Here is a 10,316-nt window from a genome sequence, read left to right on the forward strand (position 1 = left end):
ACATCTCAATGTGGGACTAGACTTAATCCTTTAGTGGTGACTTTCCTAAAACATTTGTTTTCTTTGCAGAATGAATATGAACAGCTGAACTATGCTAAGCAACTGAAAGAGAGGCTAGAGGCGTTCACCAGTGATTTCCTTCCTCACATGAAGGAAGAGGAGGAGGTGGGTACAATGTTGAGGGGAAGATTATGATTTCCAAAAACTGCAAACCTGCTGTATTTAACCCTTTGAGTGCCTTGTGATGCCGGTAGACGTACAGAGTATACTTGGTGCATTAGTTGCTTCTTTTCTAGGGAGAGATCCTGTTCACCCCTACACGATCGCAACAGAAGTAGCGTTTCCTCCACTTGTGTTCACATCGTCGGGGGCTGGTCTTTACCACGTGATCGCTACACCAAGGGAACACGTGGTCTCTGTCTCCCAAAGCTCATCTGTGATCCCCTGACAACTGAGGATCCCCTGGTTCTGGACCTAATTGTAGTTTTTTGTGCCAGTTTTGAGATTAACTACAAAGGTGGCTGCCACGGGTCACACATAGAAAGCAGCGACGTCCTCTTTCGATAATGTCTCGGATTTTCTACTGCCCGCCAGAGCGAGCCCTGACCTCAGCAGCCACTGTGTTTGCCCAAGGGACCCCTGCTCCACCCTGGGCTTGCAGCTCTGAACTGCAGGGGGTTCCTGGATGCTGGGGTGCCCTTGATCTTGTGGTTCAGGTAAAATTTAAAAAAAATCTGTGTAGCCGAATTGTTGCTTTAATTGGCGTGAGCAGACTTTTTGATAGAATAGTGACATAAGGATAAAGACATATTGTTCACTTCAATATTTTTTTTGGCACCTCACTGATGTCCTAATTCATGAGGGAAAATTCTGGGCGTACACTAAAGTTGCTTTACTGGATGCGTTGGTTTCTTACAATTTAACTTGTTACACATGGGTGTGGTCCTAAACTCTGAATGCAATTGCTGACTTGACCTATGCCAGGAGTGGCCAACTCCAGTCCTCAAGGGCCACCAACAGGCCAGGTTTTAGGGATATCCCTACTTCAGCACAGGTGGCCCAATTGAAGACAGCCACCTGTGCTGAAGCAGGGATATCTTTAAAATCTGGCCCCTTGAGGACTGGAGTTGGCCACTCCTCACCTACGCAATCTAAACTGAAGGTGTATATGTGTAACATTTCACAATTGTTAATCACTTTTATATACTGTTACTATATATTTTTCAAACGATTAGATATTTTTGTGGGGTAATTTTAAATGCATGTGCCATGTTTCCGGTCTTACTGTAGGTTTTTCAGCCAATGTTGATGGAATATTTTACATATGAGGAACTCAAGGATATCAAAAAGAAAGTGATTGCACAGCACTGCTCCCAAAAAGACACCGCAGAACTCCTTAAAGGCCTGAGCCTCTGGAACCAGGCTGAGGAGCTCCAGAAGGTGCTAAAGTATTATGCAGATGAGAAAGCAGACAGAGGTAAGCCCTTCATGGATAGAGCATCAACCTCATCACCCCTACAGCACCGAAAAGGATTGACTTGCAACGTGGATGGCCCAGTTATTTTTATCCTAGAGTTGATTGATACGGGTTTGAAGTGTCCCACTCTGTGTGTTAGTGCAGAGCCTACATATAACCTGAGACTTTTCAGGCTCACATTGGACCGTACACCATGGGTGTATGAGAATAGGAGCAGTAGTACTCACTAACACATGATGCACGATGGGTACAGGCCTGATTTCTTAATGATATTGAACAGGATTTGCTGGAAAGGAAACAAGGCACAGTTACAGATTTGCAAAGAAATATTGATGTGGGCAATTATAGAGTGGAAGTTGCACAAAGTGTAATACGATCTCAAATAAGTACTTTCTAGTAAATTTACGCAAATCATTTTTTTTTTTTTTTTAAACTGGGTATAAGATGGGCATTTAATACAAAGCTGAACAGTAATATTTGACACAAGGGTAAATCAGTTAGATTTCAGTTATATTTTTTTTAATTCCTTTTTTTCTGGGATACATTGCCTGACGCCATAGGTAACGCTAGTTATGCAGAATAGCACTATTAATATTTTTTGCATTTTGTTGCAGCAATTAGACTATTTTACTTTGTATATGAAAATGTGATGCTCATGCTATAACTTACTATTTATATTTATTGCTATTATACACGATTTTGCTACTGTTTTTCACTGAAATTATATATTTGATACTTTGGATTGGAAGGCAGGAATAATGCACTTGCCTGTTAGTTGCTGATTTCCTTAGACACACATTGAGCTTTTATTTTTGCAGAAACAAAGGTGCAGCAGAACACTACATCTATCTCCAATCTTCCCCCGGAGGTAATGCTGAACATATTTAGTTACCTTAACCCACAGGAGCTGTGTCGATGCAGTCAAGTAAACAGTAAATGGGTACAGCTGGCAAAAACTGGATCTCTTTGGAAACATCTTTATCCAGTTCACTGGGCTAGAGGTGAGTGATCTATTTTTGGTTTGTTAACTAAGCCTTCTCTTCTAAAATGTAGATTTAACAGGCTTGATGAATCTTATACACCCTTTGGATGCAAGAGGAGGACAATGTTCTATTACATATGTTGTTGTATTTGCATGCATACATATGTGCAATGTTATGTGCACATACTTTTGCAGTGTAAGTATAGAAGGTTTCTAATTCATGTAATCTTTACGTTTCTATCCTTAGTCCATCTAATATAACTTGTTGATGGGTATTGCTTTGTTTTGGAGATGCATTTTATGTAAATTCCTTTATTATATTATTCAAGAGTATACGGGATGCCACATTTACAGCTCTGCTGCTTTTCAGGTACGTACAAAGTCCAGGAATAGCTTCAGCTTACAATTTTCCTTTTTTATTTGTTTATTGAATAATTTACTTGGGTTTTTGTTACTTTCTATCTTTTAAGCATTTAGTAGTCCTGATACCTATGTTGGCAACATATTTAGACCTAAACACAAAACATACTATTCAGTTGAAGTTATGCCAGGATGTGATTGTATTTTCTTAAAGGATTTCAAGTTAATTGAATATTTTAAGTAGACGGATGAATTGTCTTAGCCTTCCCGTAGCACCTATGTTACGCCATCTCAGCTCAGTCTTTTTTCATACTGTGTAGGATACTTCACATTTATAGAGGTGGGATATTGTATAGGTGTGTGTGTGTACTGTATATATTATATTATTTTTAACAAGTTTTCTTTTACCAGGAGACTGGTACAATGGACCTGCCACTCATCTCGACACTGAACCAGATGGGGAATGGATATCGAGAAGAAAGGATGAAAGTCGTGCCTATCAGGAATGGGATGAGGATGCAGACATAGATGAATCCGGTAAGGAGGTTATACTAAGAAAGGTGGATGTTTCCATAATGAGACCATTGCAACTGTAATTTTATTCTTGTTCTACGTACTGATATTGATTGCTTTTTTCTTACATACTTTTCATATGTCAACAATGTAAGAATGTCCTACGTTTGTTGTAAACAAGCCTAGTTAAAAGGAATTTTAGTAGCAGTTTGGTCTGTTTGTTATAGAAAAATCTCATTGTTTTTTGCTTTGGACAATATGGAATAAGGCCCTTATACTTTCTACTTAAGCAGCTTAACTTACGCTTTAAGTGTGTGCTTTTGTTTGTATTTAACTTTAACATTGATTTATACTTTCCATCTTTTATTTCGTGTTCCTTAACTACCACTCTTAGATAATCTAACATACTTCATGTTTGACAGTCACTGTTGTTATTAAAAAGATAAACTTTTTGTTGTCATATTTTGTGTTTAGACATTGTCGCTAGGTGTTGTGGACACTTTCATGCTGTTTATATAACCAGACGATGTGAGTAATGATGACTTTTAGTGGATGAACATTACAACTACATCTTTATAAATAAAACTAGTATTCAGAGTCTTTGAAACCTAGGTTTCTTCAAGTTTAATGTGTCTTGAAAAAGAAACCTACAAGGTTTTCAAATCTCTGTACTCTTGCTCTGGTTATGAGTTGTGATACTCTGCAGCAATCTGCTTATCTCTAGGATCAATGTGGCTACTAGGACTTGGAACTATTTACATAGGACGAGAAAGTTAGTTATTTTTATTTGTTCTTCACAGAAGAGGCTGACGTTGAATCTTCCTCTATTAGTGTGGCACAGGGAGAAAAGGAATTGCTCCATGGTTTAATTCATAATATTCTCCCACATGTTGGACATTCAGTGAAAACTCTCGTTCTTGCATTCAGCTCCGCTGCGAGCAACAAAATGGTATATATCTTCTATATTACTCAAAATTAATTTTATGGAAAAAAGGAAAGACCTAAGCATACTTGGTCATTTACAAACATATTTCTTGCAGGTCCGTCAGATGCTTGAACTTTGTCCCAATTTGGAATTTGTGGATCTTACTCAGACAGACATCTCAGACTCTGCGTTTGATGGGTTAGTTTAATATAAACATACGAATAACATTTTGGTTCTAAATGTATTGTTCCATCTCCTGTAGATAAAATTAAAACTGGCATCCTTGGTATCATTCTCTGCAAAGTAATGGAATTATTAATCTTACTACATAAATTTAAGTCTAGAGCAACCCTTTATATTGCCAACATGGCAGGCCTGTTATAAAGGCAGTTGGCACTATTTGTAAACACAGAATGTATCGGGTGGACAAATGAAGGAACTTGAGTTTTGGGAAATGAGAGCATACTTAAATGTACTTATCTCCTTATTTGCAGCAGTGAATAGCACCATGGCCTTACCATAAAGTCTTGAAGGTTTCAAGTGACCATTTGTGAACTCATTATCACTATTGCAACTAGTGAAAAACTAAAGTTAAATAATTGTGCATAACTACAGGATATGCAGCAGTAAATCATGCTAAAGCATCAAGCTTAATCTGGCTTTCTTTGTTGGAAATGTCTGCAGCAGTTCAATTCCAGATCACCCCATGTGTTTTCCACCATACAAAAGTATTCTGCTTTAATTCTAAAACCCCTTTGTCATCTTAGATCATAAATGTTTTGATTATTTTGGGATGGAAAAAAGTAAACCTAATTTCCTTGCAGATTAGTATGGTGCATTGTATAACCATATTGTATGGTTTCCATAAACCCCATTCTCACACTTATTCTTTGAAAAAGTTGACTTGACCGATAGCCCAGATCTGCCTTGTTGTGGTTTAAACACAGAAAATAAGATTACAACAATGTTCTCCATTTGTTTGTAAGTGACAACTCTGTTTCAATTCTCCTCCTGTATAAAAACTCTACAATGTACATTCATGGGTGGCAGGTGATTTAGTGCCTTCTCATTGGAACATTACTGTGTTGTAGAGATTATTGGGGGACATTGTACAACGAATAAGCAAAAGCATTTTTGGACTATTCTTAGGAGTTTCTCTCACAAGAAAAAAAGTAGTTGGGAAGTATGCATGCACATTCAGTATTCTATACTGCATCATGCAAGTGGTGATTGACCTTTAGAAGTCTCAATGCAGATGAGATTTTCCTTTGCAAGAAGTTACATTCACTTGATATACCAGTGTATATTTCTAATATGCAAACATGGAGAGGTGAGCTACAGTTTACAAAAATGGGGTTCATGCTATTTCCCCAAATACAGTCTGCCCACTATATATAACTTAGAATTGGTGAAGCAATAAAGCAGTAAAATTACGGATACCTCATTACAACTGTATTCTGTTCTTTTACAATCCCTTTCAGATGGTGTTTTGGTAGTTGCCAGAGTCTCCGTCATGTTGATTTGTCTGGTTGTGACAAAATAACAGATTTAACGTTGGAAAAAATGTCAAGAGCACTCGGTGTGCTCTCCTCTCACAAGAAAAGTTTTCTCAAATGCTGCCGAAACCACAAGAATGTAAAAACTTCTTGGAGAAACAAAGACATTACTAACACCATGCAGTCCAATGACTTGGGTCACATGACAGACGAAAGTGGAATCTTTTGTAAAGAGCGCTGGACAAGCCTGAACAGATCGGAGAATTATGTTTCACAGATGTGGATTTTAGATTCAGAAGGGCCGGCTGATATTGAAGATGCTGCCGATTGGAAATACAAAAACAGTGAGGGACTTTGTGTTTTGGAGATGTCTTCCAAACTGGATTGCTTGAGTAATGGTTGCTGTAGTAAGCCAATGCCTGGCGTAAGGACTAACGTCAGCTGGCAGGAGCATTGTACAGCTGCTTCTTTTTGTGGCCATTCGTTCTGTTCTTCTGGAACAAAATTGCGGACTATAAAAGCACTCCCAGGGTCCTCTGCACTGTGCAAAATGGCACAAAGGACTCCACAGTCAGAGATAAAAGACTTATGCTCTGGGAGTGCAAAATCAGGACAGCAGGCTGCACGTGTTTTACAGTTCCTAAGCCTTTCCGGATGTCATCAGATTACAGATCATGGTCTTAGGTAGGTAAAATCTGCATTAATGTATGCATGTTCTTGGCATAAAAAAATGTACATGAGCTTTGCTCTTGACAAATGTGTGCTTGGTAGCTTAAAAAGCAGTAGCTTAATACAGCGGTGCGCAAACTGGAGGGCGTAAGATTGGGGGGGGGGGGGTTAACGTGATGTCACGTGACCCCGCAGCGTCATTTAACACCGGAGAGGCGGTAAGTGGGGGGGGGCCCGAGCAGGGAGGGGGGCGTACGTTGGAAAGATTGCGCACCGCTGGCTTAATATATTCAAACTTTGGGGGGGAAATGTTGGTTATAGGCAGTGGTGGGATTCTGAAGGTTCACACCGGTTCGTGCCAACCTGTTACTAAAATTTCACAAGTTCACCGAACCGGTGCTTAATTCTCGCCGTCAGCGTCTAACATGTTCTCCCTGCATCTATTTCCATGTAAATCCTCTCAATATGGCTGCGCGATGTCAAATGGTGCCGCGTTGCCATGCCAATGGAGACATAACCGCATCACGTGATGTCCGTTGCTATGGCAACGGGACATTACGTGGACAACGCGGCGCTATGTGACGCCGTGCGACAATTTTGAGAAGGGAAATGGATGCCGGGAGATGCTGTTAGACTCCGCCTGCGTGAAGGTAAGAATCGTTTCTTAAAAATTTTGAATCCCACCATTGGTTATAGGCACAATTTTAGAGATTTGAAGAAAAGATTTTAATAGAAAGCAAGTGAAAGGCGTGTAATTTGAGAGATAATCACTTTTTATAAATCTGGTATATTTGTCACTGATGTTCCATATAGTTTGCAGTGACAACATAAAATGTCATATTTCAGTGGCGGAACAGACAGATATTGTCTCTCTATAGTGGTAAACTATATGAGGCAAAAGTTTTCACAACACAAATGAAACAAGTTAGGTTTTATGCTCTGATCAGTTTCTATGTTTTGATTCACATCATTTGTAGACAATAAACAGATGTAGTTCCACAATAGAATATAATGGAACTATCCCATTTTCAGCCAGCACAGGGAAGTGGATGCTTTAAATGAGTTTGGAGGGCACATTCCCAGCTTGCTTTCCTCTCTGCACCTCGCTACCATCCAGTGATGGGGAGCAGTGCTTGTACAAGGGACTACTTGTGACGAGCAATAACCAACAGCAGTTTTTCTTCCTTCTATTGTTTCTTTAAAGGGCGTTAACTCTAGGAGGAGGATTACCTCACTTGGAACACCTAAATCTCTCTGGATGTCTTACGGTGACTGGAGCAGGTCTGCAGGATTTGGTTTCAGCATGTCCTTCCCTTAATGATGAGCACTTCTACTACTGTGACAACATTAATGGTAATGTGAAATGGCCCAGTATAGTGTGCTGCTTGTTGGCTACTGAAAAAGAAACTAGTGCCAAAACAGATACAATGTTGTTTCCTGACCAGTGTAAAAGGTTATATTAAAGATGGTACTATTATTCATAGTCTTGTTTTATCTATATGGTTTGCATATAACTGTATGTACACCATTGACTATGTCAACTATGCGATATTTTCCTTTAAGTTGCCACAAGCCAATGAACATTCTTACTTATTCTCATGATTTTCTTACTTTTTTTAATCTCTGTGGATCGATTCCAGGAAACAGATGTGCCACACTAGTTCCTTTTATTTCTTTTTTGTTAAGTTTTTATTAATCATTTATCAGAATTTAGGGAAGGGGATAGATAAAAAAAAAAAAAGGAGGTGGAATAAACAGACTAGCCCGGGATTAATCTGTCAAACGCAGGATATGGCATACCATGAAAATGGAGCATATCACGGCTCATCTAAGAGAAATCCCATACATTTGCTCAGGTGTGGGAACCATGGTTGTCACAGGAGGGTGGCATGGGCCCAGAGCTAGCAATGCTGTAAAAATTGTCCGGATGCTTCAGAAGGATCTAAACCGAGAGGAGATTTACAGTAGGAGATGGGAATGGAATGAGACGCTGAGATGTAATTCTGTGAATACTGTGATAATTTTCCCTCCCCATCACATGTAAGTTGCTGTGTTCTATCCCTTATGGTTGTCCCCCCCTTACCCCCCTCCATCCCATCAGACTGACGTATGCGATTTTTATACAACACGTCAAATATGTATGTTCAGTAAGGTGTGCTACCTGTGTGAATAAACGAATGCCGATGAACTGTAATGCGTAACAATTTCCCCTACCCCTTTTCCCTTCTGTACCCCAATGTTACAATAAAAAAAATCTGTTTAAAGAAAAAAAGAGGATGGTGGAGGGGGCTGGGGGGAGGTGAGGTTACATTGATGCATATAATCTGGTAAAATCACAATTGGAGGGGAATTGAGAGAAGGATACGGCATTTGTACATACATATACAATATAATGAACATCAGTTTTGATACAGCATAGAACACAACGTTCAGAATCTTTTAATCTAAATATGGAGATATACCAGCATGTCGGAACCAAGGGGCCCAGGTCACTGAGAATTGTGAGGTAGAGCCATTTAGATAGGCAGAGTTTTTCCATATATACTATATGCCAATGTTATTGTTTATTTGGTGTAGAGATGGACTTTATTTCTTTTTTGTAACATGCTTTAAATCTGATTTTGTAAAATCTTGATAAGGTAATAAACAAGATTTTACAAAACACACCCATTCAGCGTCCTTGTAAATAAATGCAATGGAACATTTCCAGACTTCTAAGAATGTATTAAATCATCAAGCATAGCAGTAACCTAATTTTATTATATTAATTTGTTTAGTTTATTCCTGTGTGATGGAAACGTGTGTAATATGAAAATACTTCACTGTTATGGGTGTAGTCCAATAAATTGCAATTAATCGGAGTTGCAAAAAATACATGTTCTGTCCCTGAAATTTCTTCTTTTCCAGTTTTAATGTTTGTTTTACAATTCAGCGTAACTTTAACTGGAAACAGTTCCTCCAGATAAATTGTATTACCACGGTAACAATTGGAGGGAGCTCATCCCGAAAGCCGCGCTTATAGTACCGGCGATTGAAAACAAATGCATTGTCGTCGTTAAGTGAGCGCGACGGCGATGTGATTTTTGGTAGCCGGAATTATTTGATTTTTCAGGGGCTGTCGCTTGTTTAATCGTTCTTTGAATACATGTGAAACAAAGTGAGTCATTAGCATGCAAAAAGTAGTATTGATTCCTGAAAAATATTAATTTATTAGGAAGATTGTGTATATGGATTTATTCGGCATACAGTTTTGAAAACGTCCACAAGTATCACATCTGCTACAGATATTGTTTGGATAGTAACCAGAAATGTTTGTGGTAAAAAGTGCAACACGTTTCTCATAAAGGTATGTTGTTTTTCACCTTGGTTCTGTTCTTGTGCAGGTCCTCATGCTGATACCGCCAGCGGATGCCAGAACCTCCAGTGTGGTTTCCGGGCCTGCTGCCGTTCTGGTGAATGAGCCACAACTTCTTACTTTTCAAACTTCATTCATTCAACTGAGCAGCCATTCTTTCATGCACCTTACCTTTTTATCACACATCTCGTGTTCGTTTCGGAGTCCCCGTGGAGTTTCTTACCTTATGAGCAGTGTACATCCTAACTCCTGAGCAAACTTTAAGTGTAGTAACAATTTCGCTTAATAAAACTTCATTGTCTGGAATCTGACTTGACTACACTTCCATTTAGCGGTGTCAATTTCTATACAGCTATACATTGAAAAAAAAGAAACATACTTAAATACTAAACTATAGTACACTAATACTTAAATACTAAAAGCCTTGGTATTTACCTGTTGTGTGTGGTTTTTTTTTTTTAGTTTTTTTTTTTTTTTTAAAGAATTTATGGTATCTTCAATTTAATGAAGGAACTGGATATTCAAATAAAAGGTTTCAA

General features: G+C 38.8%; 1 protein-coding gene across 2 annotated transcripts in view; it reads left to right on the forward strand.

Moving 5' to 3' along the window:
• Positions 1–10,083, forward strand: part of FBXL5 (F-box and leucine rich repeat protein 5) — a 36,576-nt gene extending 26,493 nt beyond the window's left edge. The window contains exons 3-11 of one of the 2 annotated variants that reach the window (XM_075569148.1): positions 70–165; positions 1,291–1,477; positions 2,296–2,478; positions 3,231–3,356; positions 4,136–4,281; positions 4,373–4,455; positions 5,739–6,437; positions 7,627–7,775; positions 9,806–10,083. In XM_075569148.1, the coding sequence (XP_075425263.1) occupies positions 70–165; positions 1,291–1,477; positions 2,296–2,478; positions 3,231–3,356; positions 4,136–4,281; positions 4,373–4,455; positions 5,739–6,437; positions 7,627–7,775; positions 9,806–9,882 (1,746 nt within the window). In that variant the 3' untranslated portion in view covers positions 9,883–10,083. Of the gene's footprint in view, positions 1–69; positions 166–1,290; positions 1,478–2,295; positions 2,479–3,230; positions 3,357–4,132; positions 4,282–4,372; positions 4,456–5,738; positions 6,438–7,626; positions 7,776–9,805 lie in introns of both variants that reach the window. The other variant, XM_075569138.1, reaches the window with a different exon arrangement.
• The last annotated feature ends 233 nt before the right edge of the window (positions 10,084–10,316 follow it).

The sequence above is a fragment of the Ascaphus truei genome, chromosome 1 (assembly GCF_040206685.1).
Source record: "Ascaphus truei isolate aAscTru1 chromosome 1, aAscTru1.hap1, whole genome shotgun sequence".
Taxonomy (NCBI): Eukaryota; Metazoa; Chordata; class Amphibia; order Anura; family Ascaphidae; genus Ascaphus; species Ascaphus truei.